This window comes from Caloenas nicobarica, chromosome 19 (assembly GCF_036013445.1).
Source record: "Caloenas nicobarica isolate bCalNic1 chromosome 19, bCalNic1.hap1, whole genome shotgun sequence".
In the NCBI taxonomy this organism is placed as follows: Eukaryota; Metazoa; Chordata; class Aves; order Columbiformes; family Columbidae; genus Caloenas; species Caloenas nicobarica.
In genome coordinates, this window is record NC_088263.1 from 5,819,687 (window position 1) to 5,847,609 (window position 27,923).

At 47.8% G+C, this 27,923-nt stretch overlaps 1 protein-coding gene across 2 annotated transcripts; it reads right to left on the reverse strand.

Annotated features, from left to right (window-relative positions):
* Nucleotides 1–902: 902 nt before the first annotated feature.
* SLC25A25 (solute carrier family 25 member 25) lies at nt 903–27,590 on the reverse strand. 2 transcript variants are annotated; one of them, XM_065648345.1, is made up of 10 exons: nt 27,283–27,590; nt 7,913–8,039; nt 7,737–7,824; nt 6,838–6,949; nt 5,991–6,149; nt 5,098–5,250; nt 4,883–4,990; nt 4,468–4,635; nt 3,907–4,057; nt 903–3,461 (listed from the first exon to the last, which is right to left on the reverse strand). In XM_065648345.1, exons 1-10 carry the CDS (start codon nt 27,565–27,567, stop codon nt 3,277–3,279), a joined length of 1,536 nt encoding a protein of 511 aa, XP_065504417.1. In that variant the 5' UTR covers nt 27,568–27,590; the 3' UTR covers nt 903–3,276. The 2 variants fall into 2 exon arrangements, with proteins under 2 accessions (XP_065504417.1, XP_065504415.1); XM_065648343.1 differs by lacking the exon at nt 27,283–27,590 and adding an exon at nt 10,549–10,727.
* Nucleotides 27,591–27,923: the final 333 nt, after the last annotated feature.

Sequence of the window (27,923 nt, forward strand, 5' to 3'; positions counted from 1 at the left end):
GAGCAGGGCGAGGAAGAGCCCTGCTCCTCCCCTTCAGCGCCTGGGTGCTCTGTCCCTGTACGGCACCGTTTACTGGGCAGCGTTGCATTTTTCCTGCAGCGAACATGAATTTTACAAGGTCAAGGAAAGCCGATTCCCTCCTGGTCTCAGGGTACCTGGCCAGCCCTTGCTTCAGACACATCTCTTATCAGCTTGTGAGAGGAAACATAACCCCCACCTCAAGGAGCGAGATGGTTAAAGGGCAGGACACCACCAGCTGCTGGACACCACCAGCAGCCTTGAGCCTCAATAAGCGTCTCAGCTGACACTGCTGGAAAGCAGCAGCTCAGATTACAGGGACCGAGACTTTATGAGTAGATTTATAGCTGAATAAAAGCCTTGAATTACAGTCAGAGACATAAGGAACCAACAAACCCAGGCTGGCCCCTGCAGCAGGTTTTGTTACCCAAATCAGAGGCCTCTTGCCCTACCAGCGATGGTTCCTGAATGACTTTCAAAGATAGTTCCTGGTTGGGGTTTTATTTAAGAAAGAATCATACAAAAGCCTTTCTTTGGAAAACCCTATAAGCCAGGTTGCTTCGAGGGCATAATTGGACTGCAGAGTTTCCAGCTCTTCTGGGAAACTCACTTCTCTGCACAGTTACGGGTACTACAGAGACGAGCGAAGTCCAGTAGCACTCAGAGACGGGTCAGCAGTGCCTGGACACCCCAACCCATTGCCACCATCATCAGCCTTGAGCTCCAGTTTGCTGGTTTTGCCCTTAAGAAGAATTCTGTTCTCCCAGCTCCTCATAGGGGGAATCCTTCCCAGTGTCAGCGTCCTTGGTGAGAATCATCCCAGGAAGAGCCTGGCCACCAACAGCATCAATAAACCTTATCGAGAAGCAGATGTGGACACGTGGTTTCTCTTTGACAGACCTTTATTAGCAGACTGTTCCCTACATGAAGAATCCAAGTTAGATTTCCATTATAACAATTTGTGGTTACAGCTACAAAGATGGTTGTCATTTTGCATTGATTTTTGCATTCTGATATTCGTATTCCCACTAGGCCACACTGGTAGGAAGGAGCCACTGCAGAATTTACAACAGGTCTCAAGAAGAGGGGGTGGAAAAAATCATATCGCTAATCCAGATGGGTGAGACTTCCACGTGGGTGAATACTGACAGCACTGGGTAGTCAAGGCAGAGCCTCACCTGGAAGACTCTCCATGAACCACCAAATTCTGTCAGAAAAAAGCAGCTGCTGAGAGCAGGCAAATCCTTTTCTGATTTCTCACACTTCTCCACAGTGTCACTTGCCTGTGAAGAGCAACTGGCTCAGCAGCAGCGGCTGCTGCTTCAGCCTCGAAGCGCAACTGCAGCAGCTTGTGTCCGAGTGCAAGTTTCCTTCCATCTCTCTGGAAACTTGTGTTTTCTTTAGTCCCTGAGATTTCTCCCCTCCCCCCTTACCTTACAAATTCCCCAAGATCTCCCTCAGTTAGCCGCTGTGACATCCAACATACACAGACCTTCTACTTCCCAACTTCAGCCATCCACCTGAAACCCTTTCACCACGCACAGAGGCAATTCCAAAATAAGGCGAGCCTCACAGCGCACCCTCTCCCCTCCTCCCAAGGTACTGCTTCCTCACCAGCTCCCTTCTCTCCTATGGCTTCCTGCTACAGAATTTCTCCGGGCTGAGGTTTTCCAGCAACAACCCCAGATGTGGGAAAGGGAGCTCAAGCCCCAAAGGAAAGGTAGGCAAGCGGCTTTAGCATCCCTCCCCACGACTCAGCTGTGTGATGTAAGAGAACAAATAGAGAACTTTTTAGAACAGGAGAAATACAAGCACAGTAACAATATTTAAACAAGTCTATAAAAATAGTCTGACATAACTCTGTTCAAATAAATACAAAATAAATATGCTTTAAGCAGTAAAACAGTGGAATGCAACGCTGGTCCATTTTGCCCAAAATGAAAAGTTCGGTGAGGATCTCCCAGGCCTCAGAAGCCAGATCCTATCAACTAAAGTAGCCCATAACGCAGTCAGAGAAATTTTAAAGCCATCTCTTTCCCTTAGCCTTATGGAAAGCACCCTTGGAAAGAAAAGCAAGCACGTCTTCAGGATTGAAAGCTCATCTCTCCCAGTGACAACCAGCTTCTCTCCCTAACACCCCTCCCCACAGCAGACGTACTCCTGGCTTGGGGACTCCATCCCGCGAATGCAAACCCGAACGTCAATCTACAAAGAGGTCTAAAGAGATAGATAGCAGCGTAGGCACGGGGTTTGGAAAAGGGCCACCAGCTGTCCATGGCACCAGGCAGAATGGAATTCAGAGGTTCCATGCAACGCTGCACAGGGGCTCTCGTGTCGTGCTGGGAGCACAACTGCACAGGAGCTGTGAAATATTGTCTTTTGTTCACTAAAGCCATGCATCGAGGTGCCGGTCCACCCAGGGCACTCCTGCCTTCCCCTTTCCAAGCCCCTGCTGAGCGTAAGACAAGCCAAACCCAGCATGCAAAGGATACAGGCATGCAGGCTCGCGGCTGCTGCTTCTGTTAGTAAGTGCATCTTGTTAGTGGATTTATGAGACACACTTAAACCTATAAAAAAAATAAATAATCCTAATTCTTCATCAGGCTGGCCTAAGTAACCTTCAGCCTGACTGGATAAACCACTGTCCACCAGCCCTCAAAACCAGTATAGTTCAAAGTTACACTTCATGTCAAGTCTTGGAAGCAGAACATGAATGTCTCCTACCCAAAGGAATATATGTAAACATCATGACAAGCCCAGTGTGGCAGCAGCTCCTACACAAGGTTTGTACAAATTTAAACAACAGGTAGGAAGTTGAACAACTGAATGGAAAAAGAAGCTCTCTGAATGGAAAAGAAGCTCTTTCAGCAAGTCAGAAGGTGCTCATCTGCGGGCAAACAGCTCTGTACGCACAATATGCTGAAAGCAGACCTGTTACCCAAATCTTTGCTACTCTGTCGTACTGCTGGGAACTGACCTCAGCAACTCGCACCTTAAGATTCTCCCAGGAGTTCACCTCCTGGTCGCCCAAAAGGCCCAATGAAAAGGACCACATGATGGTTTACGTGGACCTCTGAGTAGCAAGATGGCAAAGGATGCCAGATCCTCCCCTCCCCCTTACTGACTCATAAACTATCTGAGATTTCACAGCTTTGCTTAGTCAGCTTAGTGTCAACACATTCACAGAATGAGAGATGGCTATACGTCTTGGGATCGCACCCCAAGATTTTAGAGTTCAAAGTCCTCGGCATCTCCTGGTCACCGTGACTGCACACCCAGAGTCATCTTCAGGTTTTCATAAACCACGTAGCTGATGCTCACAGCTGGGATCACCTTCATGAAGTTCGGCGCCAGACCTCGGTAAAGACCAAACGCTCCCTCTGTCTTCAGAATGTGTTTAAACAGTCCCCTCATCGTCACTTCGGGAGCACCTTCCACTGAAGCTGCGATAGAGAAAGCCACAATAAATAACACAGCCTATGTAGTGAAAATACTTCAGGGTAACACCTGTCTCAAAGAGCAGTTCTGATTCATGTGCTTCCCGTGGATGTTCACAGAGCAAAAGGTCCTTCACAGGGGACACCATCTAACTTCTCAGTAAGCCACAGCTGTGCTGCACATCGCAGCCATTTTTTCAAACTGCTCTGCAGACAGACGCCCTTAGCCCAAAACTCCTGATGTGAGCAAAACAGAACCCATGTCCTGGAGGTGTTTGGCCCCAGATGCAAAGGGCAGCACAAAGTCCACTGTCTGCTTCCAGCATGGCAAGTCACCTGCTGCCCAGCTGCACGGGCCAGTTGAGGCTGTTGTCGCAATGTTTACACCAGAGGACCTTCACCCCACTCAGAGACCGTGACAGGAGTTCCCACCATCCCCAGCAGCTCTCACCTTGCGCCTGCATGCGTGTCCTCACAAGAGCCAGGGGGTAACTGGCGAGTTGTCCACAGGTACTGGAGATGGTGCCACAAGCCAGCAGGACAAAGACTCCAGGGTCAGCGCTGTTGACAGCATAGCGTTGCAACCAGGTATTTTTTAGTGTCTGGAAGGAACAAGGCAGATGTCAGCAGTGAAGAGGCAATCAAAATAATATCACATTACATAAAATGACCTAGAGGCCCAGAAAGCTATGTACAATTTCAGTCAGGAGCACCAGGCCTCTCATATCTTTTGAGATACTGTAGTGCCAGGGCGAAAACCCTTCCTTAATTTTCTGCTGCAATTTTCTCATTAAAAAAAGAAACAAAGGACCATGCGTGATGTTGACTAGGAAAGGAGAATCACTACTGGACTATCTTTTAGGCCACTTTGGCTAAAAGTCTATCTGTGGCCTTTAAGGCTGACGGGGACAGCTTTGAAAAGTTGTTCAAACTCCTGTAGTAACTGATATGCCTGGCAGTGACAAAGCTACACAAGCAGCACAGCCCTACACAAGGTTAAAAGGCTTCATACCTCATAGACTGCCAGGTCAATACCAGCATACGGAATGATGCCCAGCATGTTGGGGATGTAGCCTTTGTAGAACGCAGCCATTCCTTCCTTCGAAAGGATGTTTTTGGCACAATCCAACATGCCCGAATATTGCCCTGTCTTCCTTAGAGCCATCCGTGTTTTCAGAACCTAGAAAACAAGAATAAATACCATTAAGGTCCCCAGAAGAATCAATATGAGAAAAACACACAGACAACGTCACTCTTATCAGCATGATGGTCAGGACTACGGCAAGTGTCACGCAAGCTATATTACCCGATATAATCTCTGAGAACTCATTAATTAAGCTATCATAGATCTCGTGTTCCACACATGTTTTCCCAACTCAGCACCTCGCCATGACCCCTCTTGGCCCAGTGTCAGCCACCCGCCTCACCTCCATTGGGTAGATGCTGCTCTGTGCAATGGCCCCGGCCAGAGAACCAGCCACCAGCCGCTCGTGGATCCTCAGCATTTCCTGGTCAGTACCAATGAACCGCTTGATCTGTAAAAGTCAAAACAAGACATTGAGGTTCGCTGACTTATCTCAGCCGCCTTCCTTTTTTCAGCTTGTCCTTCTGCAGCTGGATTTGTCTGTGCCTTTCTACCCACCTGCTCATAGGCCATGAACTTAATGGCAGATTCCGGTGCAATCTTCAACACATTGATGCCATTCCCTCGCCACAGTGACCTTGGTCCACCTTCTCGGATCATTTGAGTAAAACCGCCAATGATGCACATGTTGTTACTGCGGGAGGCATGAACCTGGGAGAGCGAGCGAGCCTGGATTAGTTCCAGTCCTGATTACGACAGTGCTACGTTTTTCTGTAATCCAGGGACAAAAGGGCACTTTTCTGTTTACCCAGAGATTTGCCAAGGCTTTAATCCCTTGCAGATAACTTCTACAATAGGAAGGCAATTTTTTTTTTTTTTGCACAGTCTAGTGTTAACTAATGAATCTAATCAATATCTCCCTCTGGAATGGGAGGAAAGGTTAAACAGGCAGCTCCCATACCCAGTGTAGGATCGGCTACCCAGGATAACCTCTCCAGCTGGCTCAAGCAGGTACGGTCACAAAGCAGGCTAAAATCAAGTTTTTCTAACACTGAAGGTACTTATACGGAGAACAAGCTCTGCCAGCTGACCATCACAACCACTTCAACTCTCATGGCCTCAGGGTCTCTCATGGGAACACAAGACTTGAACCTGTTTCACCAAACCCCAAGTTTTCCAGTGCTCAAAGCTCTCTATTTACAGTTTTCACGTGTCTACCTCCCAAAAGATTCTCTGTATTTTTTCTAGTCAATGAAGAATAACTTTTTTAACATGACTTTGATCATTCAAATAATCCAAAAAGCTTTCAAAATTAGCAATATAAGAGCAAGGAAATTAATCCTGGCCAGAGTACTGTACTGTGTTGATGAACATTATTACCTCCTAAGCACCCAAGAGTACAAAAGGAATCTGCCCGGGAATTCAGACAAACGAGAACTGCTCCATCATACCTGCATAAGCACTTTCAAGCGGTCCAAAGGAGCTGTACAGGTTCTGGACACAGCACCTGCACCTCCACCTGCAACCAGATGTCTCCACCACATCCCTGTCTGCCTCTCTTCCACTGTGAACTCATCAGGGACGGTCAAATTCTCTCCTACATCAAAGATCTGCAAAAGCATAAGGTGTCAGGAAATGTTTCATCAGCTGGTGATCTTGCCAAAGTTTTATTGCTCTTTATCAGTTCTAAGTGTTGAAGTACGGGATATGCTTATTCCAGGTCAGCATTTAACTGCTATAGCACATCACAGGGGGACCTTCACATTCAGAGATTTCTGTCCAAGAAGCTGGCGACTGCTGAACATTTCTCTGCATTAAAATACTGAGGATCGTAGTAAGGAACAAAATGACCAACTGCAAGCAGCTGTATGGTGAAAAAGCTGGACCTCTCTGGAACCTTCCAAGCTGGCAGCCAGTTTAATCTCGTTACATGCTATTTACACACACGGCAATATCTCCAGGAAGGAGGTCTTCCTGTCAAATCGGTTTCTAGTCTTAACAGGTTCTGAACCAGTAGGGACTGGCCACTGGTATGAGCTCTCAGAGGTGTAAGCCAGGCAAACGCCCTCATCTTCTTGCAGAATGTGCAGTTGTTATCACCTGTGCCAGAGGCTTCAGAAGCTGTGCCAGTGATAAAAGATAAAAGGACAGGAAGCGATTGGGCTTCTAGGGCTACGAGGCAGCTATTGAACCATGAAGAGAAAGATGGTGACTGCCGATAGCAGCTCCTGGGGGTCAGGACTCTGACTGAGAAGCTGCAGAAAGATGAAGACCTGTTGCAGAGGAATCATTTCTTACCGTAGAGTGCTTCCAGTACAGGATGATTTCAGGAATGTTCTCCACTGGGTGCAGCAGGTGATAGTCTCGCCACTCATTCCAATCAATTGTCATCGTCCCATTTTTATCCATGCTAAAAAAGATTTATCATTAGATGAGTACAGACTCCCACCGGATGACAAATTCCTCCTCCCCTTCCTTTTGATTATTCAAGGCCTACACCAAAAAAAGCTTTGCAAAGCAACTACTAAAAGACTTCTAAAGAGACACAAGACAAAGCTAGGAAATCCATTCAAAGACTGCAGAGAGGTAGAAGTGGGCTCCCTTTTTCCCCCCGCAACTCTCTCTCCCCTTTAATTAAGACACAGGAGTTCTTGCACCCCCTCCTACCAAACTTTGGCCAACATCACTGACACTGAAGGGAAAATAATACTTACTAGGTGACAGGACCCCAGAAGTGTCCCGTCCTTATTCTGACACACAGGCAAACAGACAGAGGGAAGGTAGCAGAGGAAAGAAAGAGGAAAAAACAGCACAAATAAGTGGTTGTTCACATGTTAGTGCCACACGCATAAAGCACTCTGCATTTCCCAAGAGCAATGGCACAGTCTCTCTCCAAAGCAGCAAGCTCAGGGAAGCAGGACAATCAGACAGGGATGCAAACAAGCTCAGGGACAAGCAATTCCCCACAACAGGTCAGCAAGATAACAGATTCTGACAGTAACTCTCCATAATGTATCACGACATAAGTGTCAGTCCATGGGAAAAAAACAAAAGCAAAATGAAGAGTGACAGGCAAAAAGGGAGGAGCTGAAATGTCTGGAAAGTGTAAACAGGGTAGAAAGGAGATGGGTTCTGTGTCCCTACACTTCCTTCTAAGGCCCTCAACAGCAAAATGGAAGAAGCAGCTGAATCCTCACCTCTTCAGTATTTTCTCAGCCTGCTCTTCAGAGATCTTGACTCCCAGGTCCCGAAGAGACTGTACAATCTCCTGGGCATCAATACGGCCTGCAAAGACAAGCCAGGGAGCTCAAGTACACGTACTACAAGCTGATGCGTGCGGTAGTCTATTCATGAGCATAAGAAAGGTGTTTACCATCATTCTTCTTATCCAAACTCTTGAAGACCAGTCTCAGCTTCTTTTCATGATCTTGGAGATAGTGAACGAATTCCTCAAAATCCAGCTGTCCATCCAGGTCCTTATCTCCAGCCTTCACAATTTTCTGTTCAGAAAACAAAGAAAAACTGTGAGTTCTTTTGTTCATTCAGACAGATCCATCCCTTCTGCCATATTTAAACATCATTTCCTACATGACTTTTCCTCCAGAAAGCAGCCAACAGAAATATGATAATTCCTCAAAGAAATTTGAGTAAAGCACTAGTGTAGAGTCACTTGATTCCAGGCAACTGTGTCCTGAAGTTACTTATGCAGATGAAATGCCTCATGCTTTTATCAGGGATATTCTGCTAGTATCATGTCTAATCTCAGTCCTGTACCTTGATTAACACCTTACACAGCCCTTGTTGAGGTTCTTGAACTAAGTATGAGGCAACAGATTTGCATAAAAAGTGAATTACAGAACTTCAGGTAATAAAAAAACCTGAACAGGAAAAGGAATTTCATGCTTACTATGATCCTTAGAGAAGTAAACTCCCTCTGGCAATAACCAACTCCAACCAGAAAAAGCCTGTCCAGCTCTAATGGACACAGCCAAAAATAAAAACCCCTATGAACTGGTTTAGGCACCCTGGAGCTATGTGCTTTAATTACCCAAGTTTCCATGAGATGCATATAGAACAAGAAAAGGTTCTTAGCAGGACAAAGCTAAAAAATCAAGATCAGACTCTGTGCCAGACATCTAGGACAAGGTGAATGACTAATTAACTCACTCCAACATGAGGCAACAGCAGATGGACTGTCCTATCTAAGGGCACGTGGCTACTTGTTGACAGGAGAGATGATCTCCAGACTGCAAGAATGTGGCTCAGGGAGTTCCCATTCCCCTTCTCACCCAGTCACTTGCCTTCGACAGCCTACAAGTCTTTTTCAACGTGAATAAGTGAGCGCCACTAAATGAGGTGTGATTCACTCTACTGCATCACCTATATTTTTGTTTTGATCCTTGTAACATTTATGTGAACAGCAGGTGGGTTGTTAAGGAAGCTCAGAGCTGAGATCAAACACCAGGCTAACCCTCCTCACCAATATTTTGCTCAATATTTAGGTTTCAAAGGTAACAGGCAACCCCAAGCTTATTGTGAGATTTCCTCAGCCTATGAGCACCAGTCCCCTTCATAAGCCTCAAGTCTTTGTTTCAAAACCATTCCAAGTGACTTCAATATTAAATACTTCACTATTAAAATTTTTGCTCTCACTTCTTCAAGCCCTGTCACTTTAGCCCTAATGCCATAAGGATTATTCCTAATCGTTTGATGAGCCTTAAATAAGAAAGTGCTGTCCCAGGTCCCCTGACCTTTGAGGTGTGCCCGGTATTCTTAACCTGCAATTTGTCATATGACTGTTGTAAAGTTCAGATATGACCCCGCACTCAACCTGTAAGCTATAGATAGACCAACATCCCCCCGCCTGTCAGCAGATTGGCCTTGAACAGCTGAATCAGGGCTTCCCTGGGCTGGCAACCCCCGGGCAGATGACAGGCACCAGGAATTCAGAGGCAACTGCTCCTGTTCTCACCCCTAACAACCGCGGAAATTGCACTGAGTGATCAGAGACAGCAGGTTATGGAAGCCGCCTCGCTCTGCCAGCCTTCTGCCTCCACCATCACGCAGCAAAAACGCTGCAAGCCTGTCAACCACCCACAACGCACGTGTGGAGGCTGAGAAAGCCAAGCTGCCAGCAGCTTCTCCAGAGATACGAACAAATATCTGCCTGCAGGTCTCTGCCTTCAACAGCAAATGTGAAATCTCTGCAGACAGAACTGCTTATTAACAGCTATGCTGGCTGCAGGTGTTTCTATGGTCACCTGTATAACTCGCTGTCCTGCAGCACGTTTAGGGACCTACACGTCGTAAAGCCTGCTACATCCCTCGTTCATGTGTCTGCACAAAGGTATAAAAAGCCCTTCCAGCTTTCCTGTTTAATAATCAGCTGTCTGGGTTCTTCACAGCCTGGTCATGAAACCACTCCAGCAGCAGCGAGCCGAAAGCAAGGTCTGTGATCGGGTCGAACGGAGCGCTCCGTGGATTCAGTGCATCTCCTGGCTGCAGCGAAGGGAAACGCTCTTGCACAAGCTCCGTGGCCGCTGAGCCGCTCCCCAGCTCACGGCACATCCCTGGCACATTCACCGGGGCCCGAGCAGCATCAGCTGGGGCTGGCGGTACCTTACACACCTCCCGGCGGGAGCGGGGCAGGCAGAAAGGTGTAAGGAGGAGGAAAAGGAAGAGGATGTGAAACGCTGGATTTGAGCAGACCAATTAAAGCGGAGGAATTTACAGTTGGGAAAACCCCTTTTTCTATTTAACTTGAATCAAATCAACAATCTTAGAGGCACCGAGATCTTGTCCAATTCAACCCAGAAGAATCAAAAAGGAAAAATTCCACTCCACACTGCTTCAGCAATCCCTGCCAAGGGGCAAGAGAAACATGTCCATGCTGTACCCAGCTACGACAACGGAACCGTCATGAACTTCTCTCCCTCCAACCAGCCCCTCAGGGTGTTGAGACCCCCCCTCAAACACCTCACTCCCTTCATCCCCCGCTCGGGACCGTACCTGCTTCCACTGGCGGTAGGTGGAAAACTCCTGGGAAGGAATGAAGAGGCTGAGTCGGAAGATAGATTTGAGTTCAGCCGGCAGCCCCTTTGACTCAAAGTATTCAAACTCGGTCTGCGACTCCCCGAGCACTGGCACATACAGACAGAGGCAGAGCATCTTTCTGAGCCTGCCCTGCTCAGAGCGGGAAGCGAAGCAAGACTGAATGATTCCTGCCAGCTAATTTCAGTGCGTAGTGGAAAGGAAATGCCAGCAAGTCTCATGACACATGCGGATGAGCGCAGCCAGCTCGGGTGGGATTGGCTGTGCAAGCCCTGCCCTTCTGCTAAAAAGGCAAGCAGTGGCTGAACAGTCCCTCCCATGCTGGGGAGGAGGCTGAGCTGCCTCCCATTGCTCAATGCCAGCGCTCTCCCACCTTACATCACACTCATCACAATTTAACTCTTACCGGATGCCTCTGCTAACCCCAAGAGGTTTTGGCCAACATCCGAGACACTCACTTGCTGATCCTTACATCCGATCGGTCCTTTCTGGTCCTGCGCTCGCCCCTCCAGGGATTAACACAGGCAGCACAGGAAGGACCACTCTTGATCATACCCTCTCCCACTGTACAACACAGGAGGACTTTCCATGTCTTCCTCTTCCCAAAATTATTCCTCTAGAACACAGTAAGAGCAAGATGCCTGCCACTTACTGCTTTTATACATGTTTGGGATACCCAGCTTTAGCAAAAGCCTCAAAATTCCACTTTTACAAGGTTGAGTTGATTGGCTTTGGTTGCAAGTTCTCCCCAAAACACTTGTGCCAGCCGGAGCAGGCAGCCCCTGCGTACCAAGAGCTCTGCAACACTCAGAGTTACCAATATAGGCAGCAATAAAGCCTGTGGAGAATATTTGCCATTGTGCTGGATACCCAGAAAACCACAAAAATCAAGGGCAGGCTTCAAAACAGACCCAGCTGCTTCAAAGCCTCCTAGCTAAGCATCCACACAGCAATTACAACCACTTACTAGTTCTTCCTCCTCTCCCAACTACAACTAAACATCGCAGTCGGATATGTGCTATAATGAGAAGTGGCCAAGGCAGAACACCATTTTCCAGTTTCTACCATTTACAATTTAACCGCTTTGTAAGCGAGTTCCTGAGCTTTCATCAAGAGCAAGCCAAGCTGAAGAGGGAGTGTGGCACATGCATCATTTAATGCAGAAATAATTACAGGCTTCTGAGCATTTAGTGCAGTTTGATGTATGGGATGACACCAAGATCTACAGCGAGAGTGCCACAGAACTGTAGCAGGTAACAACACTGCTTGGCACAGAATTACTGACTGCTAACATAAATTTTAAAATAATGTTATGGTCTCGGTGTTTGTCAGAGAGAAGCTATCGCATAAGGATGATGCACAAACCCACAGTCAATAACCAAAACACTGTAATCCTGTCTGCACTTGAAGTAACACAGAGTGTTTGCTCAACTGGTTTAAGCCAGCCCAGCTAACAGCTTTCCCCACTGCTGGACACAGCAACATTTTCTTGTGTTTGCTCTGTTTAAACAGACTGCCCAGCCAGTGCAAAGTCCAATAAGCGCTCCTCTCCTCACATCCTAATGCACAAGGGGCCTTTACATCCTTCCCGTGGTATTTCGTTCTTTAGATTTAAAGAAAAGCCAAGGTCTGTAATAAGCTGTTTGTGGAGCTGCACGTCATTCACACAACTTGGGAATATTTAATCTGAGGCTTTATTTTGAGGATTTTTTTTAAAAAAAAAAGAGCTTAATAGATCACGACTCGCAGCAACTCGGTACCGTTGAGAATCGTGACCTACAGTGGCTCCCTACACCCTCCCCATCACATCACCTACCATGACACTGCTGCCATGTTACCTAACCAGGCTTAACCTACTCCCCGCTGACGTCTCTCCGCATGAAAACTGGATCTTCTCAGGGGCTCCAGATCCTCTTAAAGATCAGCTGCAGCAGCTCACCACATGCACACCAACAGCATGGGCCAGCCTTCCCACCGAGATGCAAACAGCAGCCCAGGGCGTCCCACCACTGGCCAAAAGCAAACGCCTTCAGCAGCCCGGCCACCGCAAGCAGCTCTCCCAGCTCCAGGTAGCAAGGGAACAAATTTAACTCAGATTTGCCCCACCGAGCCCTTAAGATCCCCCGTAGTCCTTCCCACGAGTTGCCAAGCATCACTGTTCTAGCCGCTTGGCAGCTCGGTTGCTATGCCAACATGATGCAGATTTTCCTAATAAACTCTGTAGAGTTGGCAGCTAAAGACACAAGGCAAAATCAGCACATTTTAGGAAAAAAGCCCTACGACCTACGTCAGAGGAAAGGAGAAAGGTAATGAGGTTAAGAAAGCTGATTTTAAGCAGGGTGTTAATTACAGGACAGCAAGCTAAGAAGGAGAGACAGATTATGAATGAAGTTTATACCAGCAATTCTGGTTATAACAACAAAGAGAACTTAAAGGGGCATTAACAAGTATTTAGATTTCACCTAAAAGAACCCTGGGTAATCCTGGAAGTACTCAAAAGCCAGACAGCTCTCTAGAGCTGCTGGAACACAACCAGTATGGGGTCACCAGCCAAGTCTGGGCACACGCAGCTGGTCCGGAGCAGGGGGCTGTACCCCCCCAGGGCTTCGGACACTCCAGCCCTCATTAGCACTGGTTGTTGATGATCACACCGAGGACAGGGCACGGAGCCCCAAATCAAGTCAGTCCGTTCAAGTCACTCCTCCCTGATGGTTCTTCCATCCACCAATTCTGCCGACAAAGCCAGAGCTGGACCTACGCATTTTGGGTCGACATGCAGCCAGCCCAGCTAACACCCTCCTCGGCTGAAAGAAGCACCAGATGGGCCCATCTTCCTCCTACAGAAGGTTTTCTTGCCATCAAGAAAGCTGCAAACTCATTGTCCGTTTTATTCATAGGATTTGGTTCTTATTCAAATGCTGCACGAGTTACCAGTTTCAACACCCCGCTATTCCAACGCTAACCTTTCCAAGTCATTTGTACTCCCCTAAGAATCTGTTTCATCACCGGTTTACTACATCAGCTCCAGAAGGTACCTCCCAAAGGATGGGAGGATGCAGCCATACAAGGAGCAGGAAAGTATGCTGTTTAATTTTGAATTTATTCTGCTAAAAAAAAAGTCTCTAAAAATATCAAGTGCCAGTGAGTGCCACAGCCACATAACTAACATCTTCCTTCACAGGCAAAACAGCTTTCTAGGCAAGTACCCCATGGGCTGGAGAAAGAACCCCTATTGCTCAAAGTTTTCACTAGGTCCTGCTGACTTGGTATTTTTTAATTTCTAGAAATGAGCTTATAATTAATTGTACAGTACAGAAAGTCCTCACAAAGCACAGAGTGTAAACTGTATGAAGGAGGGGAGTTAATCATTTAAGAGACCCCAGCAGAGGAAAGCTGCAGCCAGCCAAGGCTGTGCAAAGGGAAGGACAGAGACCAGGGAAGGGAGACATCACTACATGATATTTGTCACAAAGGTAACCAGGAAAGGTGACCTTTCCCACTGACGACACACAGATCCAAAGTTACAAGTCCAGATGGTGACATCAGGGGCAGATCATACCTCTTTCCTGTGTAAACACACCCAGGGGCCAACACATCACATTTGCAAGCAGTATTTTCTCCCATATTTGCAGAAAGCTTCTGGTTGAAATCATTACCTTCAAGCCAGGGTTTAAGCAGAAACACACCAACTGCAATGTGAAGATTGAAGAGCCTGGTCTAGGAAGTAACTCACGTCCAATTTATCGACACATGCAAATTCCTTACAGTAACCTAAATACTGCGCATGATATTGTGTGTGTTTTCAGCAGATATGTAGTTACACACTTTTTTACAACACAAAGTGCCATACCAGTCAAGAGACTTCTCCCAAGGTCACAGACATTCGGTGGCAGAGAACAAAAGCCGTGTCCCCCCCACGTTTTCTTTGAACACCAAATAATACCAGTTGCTCACAGGGGTTTATAACCTATCCCTAAGGCTGTAGGAGACTTTTTGCAACACTTCTCCTTCAGACAGGTAATTAGAACACAGATATCTGATCAAGCACAAACAAGTCATTGCAGCTTAACAAGTTACTGTCCACCAGCCAAGCCACGGCAGCTGGATGCAGTATTAGCTGGCCTGGACTGCAAGGTAAAACATATCTGCATAATCCTCAACTGAGGAGCTTTATGCTGCGTTTTACTTTACAATCAGGGCAGGCTAAAATTACACAGTCACAACCTCCTAGCAGATGGGCAGTTACATCCTAAGCTGCAGTAACTCAATTTTACCACACCTTTATCCTCTAGGTATTTCTCCATTAGCCAATTTTAGGGTTTCCACGTAGCAAAACTTCCCAGAGTCACACAGGAAAGAGGAGATTGGTATCAGCTCTCAGAGAAAGCTTCATTTGCAGGTGTGAACAGATGGACTCATCCTGACTGAGGGACCATTGTTCCCTGGAAGACACCAGAGATTTTCAGTCCTACGCTTTTCAAGGTTTTCATCACAACCTCCTTCAGTTCTGAGCCTCTGTCCTTCTTCAACCTCTGTGCACAGAAGTCCTCCTCTTCTCAAAATGCACACACTCCTCTCTTTGAAGAGGATGCACAGTGCTAACTGCTAACAATATGGATGAAGGCAAAAGTCCCTGCCGATTTTTCAGCCTGGTTCAAGCAGGGAGTGGCTTCTGCTCCCCAGGATGCAAAATGCCACTTTGCTCGTTTCCATTCAAAACGGCAGCAGCAAAGATATTCATCCCCTTTACAAATTGAACCTGTCCATTCCCCATTTTAGCGAGAAAGCTGACAGCAACAACCATGCCTGATTCCCCATACCCTGCAAGTCAGGCAGCCCTGCCCCTGCTGCAGCCCTTCAGCATTAGCCCAAACTCCCACCACTCGCAGGGTTTGTTCCCGACTCCTTCTCCCCTAATCCCAGGTCACACCCTTGGTTTTAACTGCACCAAACTCAGGAGAGACAGACAGCATTCCCTCCCCATCAAAAATGAACCAGAATTGCAGTCAGCCAGCACTGTGCTAGAAGCCCAGGCGCTAAACTAAGCAGCTTTTGTTCGCTTCCCCCCAGACAAAGCTTCACCATTTATTCTCCGCCAATTGTGCATACCCACCACCTCCCCGCTCTCCCACCCCCAGGGAAGTTCCCACCCTCACGCAGGTTTTAGTCTCTCCCTTGTGCCACCCGCTCCCCAGGGACAGGCTTTCCTCTCCTCTGGGCTGTGCCATTCAAATAATACAGCCAGTTACTCATTTGCTCAAAAAAGGCTAGCATTTCCAGAGGCTTGCCAAATTACCAGAGACTTACTCCGGAATGCTTTAGGATCTATTTGACCCTTTGCCGGTCTCAAGTGCAGGGGTAGGGCTCACTATGAATCTGCATTATCATTCCCTGCCCCCTCAGTCATGCTTCTCACAAGTTGCCCAGGAACCTTCGAGACCCCTGTGCTCCCCTTTGCCCCTATACAGCGTCTTTTCCCCCCTTAGAACATCATGTCTGAAAGGTTAGATCAGCTCTTCACATTCATCCCCTGGGTGTCTTCAGCAAGAACACGCATTGGACCCTGCTCCCTCCTCCTGCTCCTCTCCCCCCTCCCCAAATACACGCACACACCCCTCCATCTACTCACACACTCCGACTGACTCCCACAGACCCCACACTCCGCTGCCATGTGCGCCAACCCCTCCTGAGGCCCCTGGATATCCCGTTACCTTTGGAAAATGCTCTGCGGGTCCAACCACCAGTAGGATAGTTGGTCTCCTTTCAGTGGGATCAGTCCCTCTGTCCTGTGGCTTCCCCAACATCTTTGGCCCTTTCTCCCCAGGGCCTGGAAGTGGGCTGGTGTTTCTGGGCTCATCCTCTTTTTCATCTGCAGGACCTTGGCATATGGCCCTGGGAAGGAAGCTAGACAGAAAATGCCAAAGGGTCTGCAGCATCGCTGCTCCAGCGAGCGTCCCAAGCAGGGAAACCCTGCGCGCTCGGAGCTGCCCGCTGCCAAGGATGATGTGACTGCACTACCAAGCACCCCCAAAAAACGGGAATCGGCACGGCAGGCAGCGAGAGGTTCAACCCAGCGACTCCACGGGCTCGGATTCTTTACAGACCGCTCCTGCGGATGCTTCCTGCCTTTTGAAATTGCTGCTACTGCAGTCGTGCCTGGCCTGACAAGCAGCTCATTGTACCAGAGCCTCAGAAATCTGATGGCAATAGACAAAAGCACAAGCCCCCTGGCACGGCGAAGCCGAGACGCTGAGCTTTGGAGACTGCTTGGACAGAGAAGCCGAGACGCCACGCTTAAGAGGAAAGCTAAAAATGAACCTTCTCCGAGAGAAGCTTCTCAGAGCTGCCAATTAACCCGCGTGTCCCAGCTCATCCTCCCAGCACATCGCAGGAGCAGCCGAGGCTGCACACCCAGGCTGCATCCCCACTGCAGCAGCGCCCAGCCAATCCTCGCTCCCAGCGCCGCGGTGCTCCGGGGCCGGCAGCGCGCGCAGCCGGCGGGAGCGCGCGGGACACGGCACACGAGCGCGCTGCCGGCTCCGCGGGCAGGTACAGGCAGGGAGGGCAGCTCTCCGGAGAGCAGAACCATAGCAATTCGGCAGCACAGGATCGTCCGAGGAGCGTACAGACCCACTTCTGAGGCTCGGCGGCTTCGGGCGCAGCTCTTTGTTTGAGCGGCAGATGGTTCTCCGGCTTTTCCCAGCCACAGCTGAATTAACCTCTCACTGCACCCTCTCTCCCTGGTCTATTATAGTCTCATCCGTCATTACAAACAGCTCTTTGGTGCTGCATTGTGCTTCTGCCGTTTGGCTTTCAGCACAACACAGCGACACACTTGCACAGCATTTATGGCTGTTCAGCTATGCAAGACCTAATACGCTACAGTTACACCATTGCGGGTGAGTCCTTGTACTGAAGGAGCCTTTAAGTGCACATGCAAGTGCAGAATTAGCCAAGCTGCAGGTTGAGCCAGAGCAGGACTACACATATGTATCCATATATAAACACAAAACACATGACATTCCTTGAATTTTTACAAGAAATGCCAATGTTTGCCTCTGCTGCCACAGCAGCAATTACTCATAGCCCTGGCTCTAAAGCTGGGGTTGTCGGCCTCCTGGCCAGGGCGCCCCCCGAAAAGTCACCCCACCTTGGTGAAGGGAGCAGCCCACACCTGGCAAGCACACCAGCAGCCTGGAGACAAAAAGGGCTCATTTTCCACTTTCAAGTATCAACAACTTACTTTGTAGTCCTAGATTCTTGCCTTTTGCATCTACAGACAGAGGGCACTGCGTGCCTCACTTTCCAAAGGATTATGACTTTTCTGTAAGAGAAGAGTTTGGTTTTTTTAACACACAGAATAAATAAGTACAGGTCACAGCTTCCATCACCCAAGGCTCCCTACCCACAGTAGCACAGCGAGGTGCACAGCGAGCAGAGGACCTAAGTTTTCTGCTTTTTAACTCTTCAGAGCGACAGACTGTAGGAAACTTTTGTTTCACAGATATTAGATAGAATAACACAATCCAAAACCTGTAAGAACCGCAAGCTTTCAGTAGCCAATTTGCAAATACATTTTAGAGGAAGAACACAAAACATCACACTTTTGGGAACTTGTTAATGTTGAATTCCTCTAACCAACCTGAGTAATGGAAAAAGTGAGAGACAAGCACATAGAAGACATCACATTAAAGAATTCTTCTGCAAATACTCTTCAGACTTACTTAAGAGGAAAAAAATGCTGTTTAATCATAAGGTCTACATACAGTATGCAACAAAGTTTTTTACCTTAAAAGTCGATACACACAAACCCATGACAAAACAGAGAAATCTATAAAATTCAGGGGCAGCGACGCTGGGGCGAGGGCACGGGGAAAGCCCTGGCCCTCTCTGCGGAACGGCACAGTCCAGTTCTCGTTGGGATGGAGTAGAAGCTCAGGCAGAAGAGAGTGAGGAGTATTTGTCATCTCTCGATTACCTTGAGCTGTTGCCAGTCATCACCACAACGACAAGCACAAAAGTTAAACTACTTTCTCAGACAGAGTGATTCAGATCCTTTAAGCTGACATTTGAAAGGTTCTAACGCTCTCAAGCCAGAGAAGTAACAAAGCAGATTTTCTGAACTGGGCACCGTTCTTCCAAAACAGCTTCTCTTAGCCTGAGGCTGTGGTTTCACAAGAAGCAGTGCACTGATCCGGAGATTACTGCCGCTAAGAGGTCGTCCTACACATCAGCTCCATCCTTACCATGCTCCTCCAACAGCCTCGTTAACCCAGCCAAAAATTACAGAGCTTTCTGCTGGGCTAACCAGTTGAGGATATTCATGGACGAGGTCCAAAAATGCCCGAGTGCCTGTGGAAAGGGCAGCAGAGCTGCCTGTGGCGTGGGCAGACAGGCCCTGCTGCCCACAGAGCTACGGGCTACGATACAGACGGCAAAGCACCTGAGTGGCACTTTGGATTTGTCCCCAGTGGTCACTTAATGCTGGGCTGCCACTCACAAGGACCCATTAAAACAGCTGATGTTACTTGACACTATTTCTTAGTTTCTCAGCATAGTCTTAGCTTTAGTGGTGTATGCGCAGCGGGGACCCCATCTTCCTTTGTTCAGGCAGAGATTGCATAGTAAAATAATAATTTGTGCAAGAAATTACATGCCTTGGGTGCAATTAAAGCAGAAACTCAGCAATGCTTCCTTGGCCTTTGTCCACACTGAAGGAAACCTCAGAGGAATTCTGCCACCGGACTAATCCACACAGCTCCTTGAGAACAGACAGACTTTTCTAATCATATTTAGAAAAAAAAAAAGGCATTTCTTTTACCAAGTGGGGAATTTTATTAGGTCAGAATAATAAACCTAGTAACAGCAAGATGATTATAGCTAGAGGCAAGACAACTGCTCTCCTACAGGGAATTTCTGGGGAAGTATTACCCTACCAACACCACCACAAAGCCAATCATTCACACATAAGAAAAAAATGCAATAAACACTGTGAGTCCAGCCTGAACAGTGACACAAAGGAACAGGCGAGGAACAAAAATTTACTTTTTCTAGAAATCATGAACAAACACCTAGGCTGGACAGCAAGAGCTTTCTCAGCCTTGACTTCATTAGCTGACAGTCAATCCTCCAGTTCCAGCTGTTTCCACGAAACAAGCCCAGACTTTTCCAGGCAGAAAAGCCCCAGGACTGACCTGACGCTGGCTCTCAGCCACCACACCAGTCACTGGGGACAGAGGGCGCCTGTGGCAGCTAGCCCCAGTGTCCAACACCACCAAAATGGGTGGTCATTAGATAGCCGGAGGAAAAGCCAACAATAAAGTCGTGTAATCTATCCAAACGGAGACAAAGAAGAAAAGAAAGAGCCAGAGAGTGATGTGTTTTGCTTAATTAAAACAATATTTTCCTCAGTACTGCAAGCTGTCAGAGGGAGGTTCTGTTTTAAGCCACAAACCCAGGGCATCTCATGTTCTCTTCAGCCGTATCATGCAGGCTGCATCTTGGTACCTGCTCAGTTTGAAATCCCAGTTTTCGAACAGGCACTTGCCCTTTCCAGCCTGGCAGTACTGGGCGGAAATTCAGGCTCAGACCATTTGCTTTCAGGTGCCTTTTTGCAGACTTTCGAGTAAACGCACAGCGTTTTCCAGCAAGAATCTGAGCCTCGTCACCAGACAACTAGCTAACATGTAAAAAATGCAGGAGGGAGGGTGAAAAGAAAGGGGGGCAGAAGGAAGGGAGCTGTGCTTGGAGCAATGACCCTTCTCCTCCTCCTCCAGAGCTGCCACTGCGGTCGATGTCTCTAGGCCCTTAGGTGACCCCGGGAGAGCTGGCCATGACTCACCCGTTCCCTTTGGGAGCTCTCCTGGATGCACCCCAGGAGAGGAGCGGTGCCCACGTGTGTGCTGCCCAGACAGGACACCGCCGCTCTTTCAACCACCCCTTATCCTTTCAAATGCAATTTCTGAAAGAGGAAAACATTAGTACTTCCCACTTTTCAAAAAGCCAAAGTTAACCCTGCACAGTGCTTCTTGCACCACGCCATAAAAATCTAAACATCCTGGCCACTGATGTTTAAACATTCAACTACATTAATATATAAAGGTGACAAAGCATAATTCAGCGAACACTACAAAGAAACCCAGGTCACCTCGCTATAGGAACCCTGACACAAGTGATTAGCTATTCTAGTTGACATATTAAGGCAACCAGGGGCCAGGGCCAAATACAGATACAGAGAGAGCTGGCTCAGAAGGGGGAAACACGCAGCCATCGCCCAGAACAGCGAGTTCCACCGAGGTCATACAGTATCACATGAAGAACTGGGGATTGACCAAGGGAAAGGGCATCCTTAGCACTCGGAAATTAGAAAGTCAGCTTCTCGCTGCACTAGAAAGTGAACCAGGAAAATAGCTGGTGAGAAACGATGGCCTCAGGCAGCCCGGCCCAGGCTCATGCTCACACAGCCCCTGCTCTGCTTCAGCTAAACGAGGTGGATCCACATACCAAACAGCTTTGCCTTTCCAAGGAACTCATGATCGAAAAATTTCAACAATTTCTCTTACAGCGGAATTCTCCACCATAAGCCACTTTTAACTGCCAGAAACTTCCCTGCGGCTCGCTGCACATAACTTGGAAAAAACTAAGACATCTCCGTTGCATTTCTACATCGACATTAGTTACCTCAGCTCTGCTTCTCCACCCGAGACAAAGTCTGGGGCATCACTGAAGTGAGCTCATGTCCCACATTCAAAGGGACAAATATAGCGATAGGACATGAACAAGAACAAAGGCTCATTTACCATTTGCTACAAGTAGGTCTGAAAGAAAAAAAGAAAAAATCCCTCCCCCTTCCCCTCCTCCCAACACCATTTCGTGTTATAATATATGCAACAGAGAGCACAGAACTGCAGCATCACCATTTTGTAGGGCTCTCAAACAGGAAACCATGTCTTTTTTATGGGTTTGATGCCATCTTGTTAACAGGTCAACCATTTAAGGATTCTGCTCTCTAGTCAGCTAGACCCATGGCTGGTTTTGCTTCTTTATAAACAAATAAAAAGAAACAATAAGTATACTGAAGTCCTGGGGTTTTTTTATCTGCCCTTATCTCAGTAATTTCATTTTTTCCCCTCCTTGAGCTGACTAATAATCCAATGCCTCAGATAAGAACGAGATATTTTCCACTACTTTCTGAGGCATCCAGCCCTTGTCACTAAATAAAACCCCACAGAAGATGTGTTGAGAGACCAAAATCCTGCTCCATATTCTACACAGGCACAATCAGTTGCTTTGGATCAGTTTTGTTGTTTCATTTGACTCAGGGATCCTACAGAATTCACTTCATGACAGCGTTCAGAATACACACCATCCATCAGGAAACACAACGCTGCGAGGCCACGCCAGCGACACACAGGACGCATTTCTGCAAGAGAGACTCACACAAAACGTCAACATTTAAAACTAATATGCTCAAGTCGATGTTGCGTCTCCGTCTCCCAAAGGTCAGCCGCTACCTTCGCTCATGATCGCTCTGCAAGTAGGAAAAAGGTCTCAGCTAAACAAACCTGAGAAGCACCAGGCTTCTCCAGTTTGCTGCAAGGTAGGACAAAAAAATGATCCTGGAAGAACATTCCAAGATTGTATCTCTCAAAAATTATATACCCGGTCTTGTATATACACAAACATAGAGCAACACTTGCCTAATCCACCGTTCTTTGTTTATATGCAAGGCCAACTTACACAAGAGTGAGTTTCTCATATATATTTGCACCTAAAAACTTGCTTCCAATCCATCCCTTTGAACACGGTGTGGACACGCACTGCCAGTTTAACACATTAATCACACTGAGGTGTGGCTGGTGACCCGAGACCAAGTTTGAGTAAAGACTTTCACCATTTCAGTGCGAGAGCCGCTGGTCTCCAGCATCCCTCCCCACAGGACCTCCGGGAGCAGGCGGGGTGACAATCACCAGCGTGCCAGCCCGTCTGCCCTGACGTTCTTTGTCACAGCCCAGCAAAGCTCTCGCTTCAGGAGGCCACCAGCCAAGTCTATTAATAACCGACACGGCGCTGAGAAGTTTGCTTGTGCCAAAGCCAATCCTTGTATTTCTTCTCAAAGTCTTTGTGGCAGCTGTCAAGAACTCATTTGATTGATTACAAAGAGTTCATTTGAGTTTTTAGCATGCCCAAGTCAGAGAAGGGAACAGAACCCAGAATTCACACCAACTCCTCCACTTACTGCAGATTCCGAGGCTTTATCTACAACTACATCACTGACCTACGGTTCTGCTCTTGCATCAGGTTTCCCGAGTGCATGAGAACAGGTCTTTAGCAAACCACACAGCTCATCATCTACAGAGCTCAAGAACAGGCCTTCACCCCTACAGACCCAGCAAATATGACCTTTTTTGCTTGCTGTTCTAATGCACATTTTACATAAACATGTGGAGTTATTTAAGATGTTACTGAAAGCAGTTTCAAATTGTGTTGAACCGTTCAGAGTATCCACATTTGTCCTTTGGGATTAGTCAGGAGACGGGTGGTTGGGAAGCTGTTGGCAAATACCTTTCAACAGAAGGAAGAGCATCAACTGGAATTTCCAACTGTAACGCTGCTTCATTTGTTTGATATGACCTTGTGTTGCTCAGCCCTTCATGATGAATTACAAAGGCCTGGCTAAAAGCTCCACAACTGCCCTGGCAGGATTCAAGACACACAAACCATAAAGATGTATCCGAATGCGTACAGGTTGGGAGAGAGAATTCAGTCTAGATTACAGAACAATATTGGATTTTGCTCTTTTTATCGTAAACAGACTTCTGTAATGCAATAAACACTCAGGTCCTCCTTTGCCAGATGACTGTGAATGGAAAACAGGTGAAAGCATCACAGAGAAAAGATTCCCTGCTTCCTCTGCCCCTTAACAGTTGCTGAGAATTTCAGTACATTATGGACAGTATAATACAGAGTATTCAAAAGTCTCGGAGAGTAAAATAGTTACAGAAATAAAGAGTCTGAAAGGAAGAATTAAATGATGTTGTGACAGAAGATAAAGTATTGATCAGAAACAAGATCAAACTGTCTCACGATTGCAACTGCCACAATAGAAAGAGTTTCTCAGTCCATCCATGGAGCCATTTGCGAAAGAGCTAATTGATGAGCTATCCCCGAACAACACGGATACAGCGTTCTCTGACAGCTGGAAGAGTCCAGAGAGACTCCTTAAAAGCAAAGGCATTCAGAGGAGAGTTCTGAAGCAGACAGAACACTGCAGCGTTCGGCTGCAGCAGAGCAGTCACGCTGCTTCAGTGCATGTGAAAAGTGAATAACAGAACTGGTGTGGGAGTTTGGAGAGCCCGAACGTGGAGACCAAAGAGACTTAAGAAAGAGGTGACGGAAGCAAAGGTGGAGATTCCAGCAGAATGGGAGCTGATGTAGTATCACATGGGGAAGCTGATAGCGAGGCAGCAATAGGCGGTCACATATATAAACTTGGCGGAAGAAAACATCACCATGCCAAGGAGGACACTGTCCTTACAGCTGAGGCACCTGGACAGTTGTAACTGAAAACAGACAAGGGTTATGTTTGCTCTGTTTCTTAAAGCTGAGAGAACTAGTCCAGAAGAGGCAGCTGCAGACAAAGTTCACCACTTCGGTCTCTCTCTAGGCAGTTGGGGTGAATTCCACCAGTTCAAACTGTCTGGAACTTCAGCAGTAGAGGTGAGGGTTTAGAATAGCCTCCAGCCCTGCAGTTAATCGGGATCAGTAGGAAAACAGTTATATTAGCAAATACACAAATGCCACCATTATACATCCTTTCAACAATCCAGCATCTCCAGATACAAAGTAGAAAACATAGTTCTGGTTCAACGACCCATATTTCCATTGAGTGTAGATTTCCAGTTCCATAAGTCTATATAAATATTTTCATGAGAGAAGTCAGAAAGAGATTGACTATTCCAGAGGTAGATGTAATTTAGCAGTAAAAGACCATCCCTTTACACAGGACAATATGAAAGCCTTCCAAAAAATCCTTCATACAGGTATCTATCACTTTAGCACTCCAGCAAAGTGCAGTTTGTGAACTGCTTCGTGCTGAGCAGCACGAACAAGCAATTCTTTAAAAGCCTCCCTGATCTGGCACACTGTACTGGTCAAATGGCTTAAAGATAACAGCATGGGTTAAAAAAAAATGCATTGTTTCCACAAGCAAATTCCACCTCAAAAGATATCTGAGTACAATCCCTTCTCTCCCCCACCACAGAAGGCCACCTCAAAAACTGAAGGCAGCAATTTTCCAAGAATGCTACAAAGGGTTTTATCTCAGTAAAAACTCTCAAGCCTTGAAGCAGTCAAAATATTGCTCTTTTTCATTTCAAGTTGCAGCCCAAAACTATTCTTGTTACCACAAGGACTTTTAGCCTACTGACGCAAAGAGACTGGCAACTCGCAGCTCAGATTGCTGATAACCTCACATTACGGGTCTAATATTTTTTCCATCTGTCTCTCAAACATTAGGAGGTAACACCCGTATCAAATGTACCATTGCATGGAAGGAAAAATATAATGCACCAGAGCCACAAAGTAATTTACTAATCACAAGCAATCTATGTGATTTATGCCTAAATCAGTCTCCAACCACCACGTGCGATACATCAAAAAGGTTTTCATCTTGACGCTTAAGCACTTTTCTTGAGTTTGACTTCACATTAGTTATCTCAAGCATCAAGGAGCCATTATTAGCAAAGGATGGGGCAAAAAAAAGAATGACTTATTAATAGAATGGCCTGGGAAACAGGAAGTTTATTTGATTTTCCTAAAAATGACACAACGCGGAAGTTTTCTAGCCAGCTCTCCGAGGACTGTTACCACGTGTTTAAACGGAACGTCAGAGTTTTGAACTCTGCATCCTCATTCTTAACAGACACTTTTAGGAGATGCTCTGCAATAGCAACAATGCTTCGTAAACTCTGTTCATCCAACCAGCTGCTTCCTGCACAGGCGAAGAGAAGGCAGAGGAAGAGAAGGAACAATTGTGACGGACAAGGGCTTCAGCAGACGGACAGGATTGTTAAGCAGCATCCAGACAGCACTGCCCTCTGACAGAACGGTTCCTGTCCCAGCAGAACAGCAAAGAAACTATCTGCCGAGAAGTAAAAACGCATTTTGTTTCATGGTGCATCCTCTTAGCCTGGAGAGCGTCAGGCTGGATCGAATAACACGCCCAGGAAAAAAAGGGAATGCAAACCCAGGCAGGCGTGCAGGCGAAGCACAGAACGTTCTGGTAGCTGAGAGACTTTTGCCAGAGGTAAAGGATCCGGCACCCACGGGTGGCGGCAGGTCAGCATTTCACGGGGCACGCACAGGTGATTTATGTGGTATAATCACATTTCATTACCGAAACGCGCACTGCAGAAAATCACCACGGCGCTAACGTTATTTTTAGAAACAGCACAACCAAACCCCTCACAAGATCCTCACACTGCCAAAGAATTCTCATATTTTACAGCAGCAAGCAAGATGCCAACTAAAAATAAATGCTAGAAGTTAAGGTGCTGGGGCGTAAAAAGTTAAAAAAGGAATTAGCAACTCTGGAAGGGATGGACGCAGGCAATTAAAGCACTCGAACTAATGGGGGCACCACTCCCAGAAAAGGGAGAGAGGCAGAACTGTCACTTGGCTTGGATGTCTTTTCAGTGACTCAGACTTTATCCTTCGACTCCTCTTCCTTCCTGCGGGATTGAGGAACTCTGAGATGGCACATCCTGACTGCGCCTACGTGTTTATCTGCTCTCCTCCGGAGATACTCTGCCTTTTTTATGGTCCTGCATGTAAAATACAAGAGACTAGGCAGGGTCAAACTGTGCACTGAGGACAAGTCCATTACTCTGATTTATACCGATGTAAATTACACTAATTACAGTTAAATAGAGCAACATCATGTTGAACTTTGGAGCCTCACATCGTCACACAAAGAGCTGTGTGACCACGAAGGGGCTCAGCGCCCAAGACTGAAGCAGAAAGTCACTGCGCTGCACATTTTGTGAACTCCATGTGCAAATTCTGCAAATACAGCAGCCTTCCTACATTTTAAGATATTTCAAACCCCTTAAAATAGACAAGTTAATTTGTCGTGTATCAGCCACCTTGGCCAAGAAACTCAAGTAGCAACATGGTGCCAAAGAGACTAATGTGAGGAAATGCAATGACGCAATTAAAACTGAACAATAACCTGACTGCCTCATCCCTTCCAATAAATCTTACAAATATAAGTAAGTAGGCAAGCTTCCTAGCCTTCAGAAAGCAGATTTTCTTTTACGGTTCTTTCCATCTGAGAAACAAGTTTTCAACCTTAAGTTTCTCCAGTACAATAGGCAAGTTTGATTCCTCAGGGTTTAGTGTTCTCATCAGCAGGGTTGTACCTAGAAATGCCCGAACAGGCAGAGCAGCGCTGTCTCCCACCTGTTCTCACTCGTGGTCCTCCTGGCTAAACAGGAGAGCAGGAAAGTACCTGGATGCGAGCACTGGGGTGCAACAAGCAGGCGCCCGCTGCCACCGAGGCGGGTCCCCTCCTCGGGCCCGGGCAGTTTAAGGCTCTTCAGCCCCACGTCCCCCAGGAACGCGCGGCCGGAGCCCAGCCCAGCCCGGCCCAGCCCCGCCGGCCCGACCCCCCCGGGCCGCCCCCGCTCTCACCAGCAGGTCCAGCTCGGTGCGGTGCAGCCCGAGGCGGCCCAGGCCCACGGCCAGGTCGTGGATGCAGAGCGCGCCGTCGCGGTTCACGTCGAGCTTCTGGAAGAGGGCGCGGAGCCGCCGGTCCTGTTCGGAGGCCTCGCACAGAGCCCGCCCGCAGGGGCCCGCGCTCCCGCCGCCGCTCTCCGTCCCCGGGCCGGGCGCCGCGCCGGCGGCCCGCAGGGAGCCGCAGGGGCAGAGGACGCCGCTGACCACCGGGGAGGCCAGTGACCGCCGCGCCCCCGGCATCGTCCCGCCCGCTCCTCACACACGCCGGCAAATGGCGGCGCTTCCGCCGCGAGGCACCGACACGGGGCGCTTCCGCCTTCGCGCCACACGCCGCGGCCGCCACGTGACGCGCCGCGGCGGCCAATGGCAGCGGCCCGCGAGCCGGCGTCGGGTGACACGCCCCCGCCCACACCCCCGCGCGCTCCTGCGGGGTGGGCGGGCGCTGACGTCAGAGGGACGCCCTTCCCTGCACCAATGGAAAGGAAACACCGCCCGCGGCGGAAGGGGGCGGTACAAACGCCTGGGCCAAATTCGCATTGGTTAAGCCTCTGGGGGGAGGCGGGAATAAAGCTACAACATCTCCAATCAGATCGGGA

Bases quoted from the DNA above. Each gene is read 5' to 3' on its own strand.
- SLC25A25 (XM_065648345.1), bottom strand. From the start codon at position 27,567: ATGCCGGGGGCGCGGCGGTCACTGGCCTCCCCGGTGGTCAGCGGCGTC. The intron at 8,040-27,282 runs GTGAGAGCGGGG...TTTTCTGAACAG, and splicing joins GCACCGAGCTGGACCTGCTG to AAAATTGTGAAGGCTGGAGA. The intron at 6,150-6,837 runs GTAAGAAATGAT...ATGCTTTTGCAG, and splicing joins TGTACTGGAAGCACTCTACG to ATCTTTGATGTAGGAGAGAA.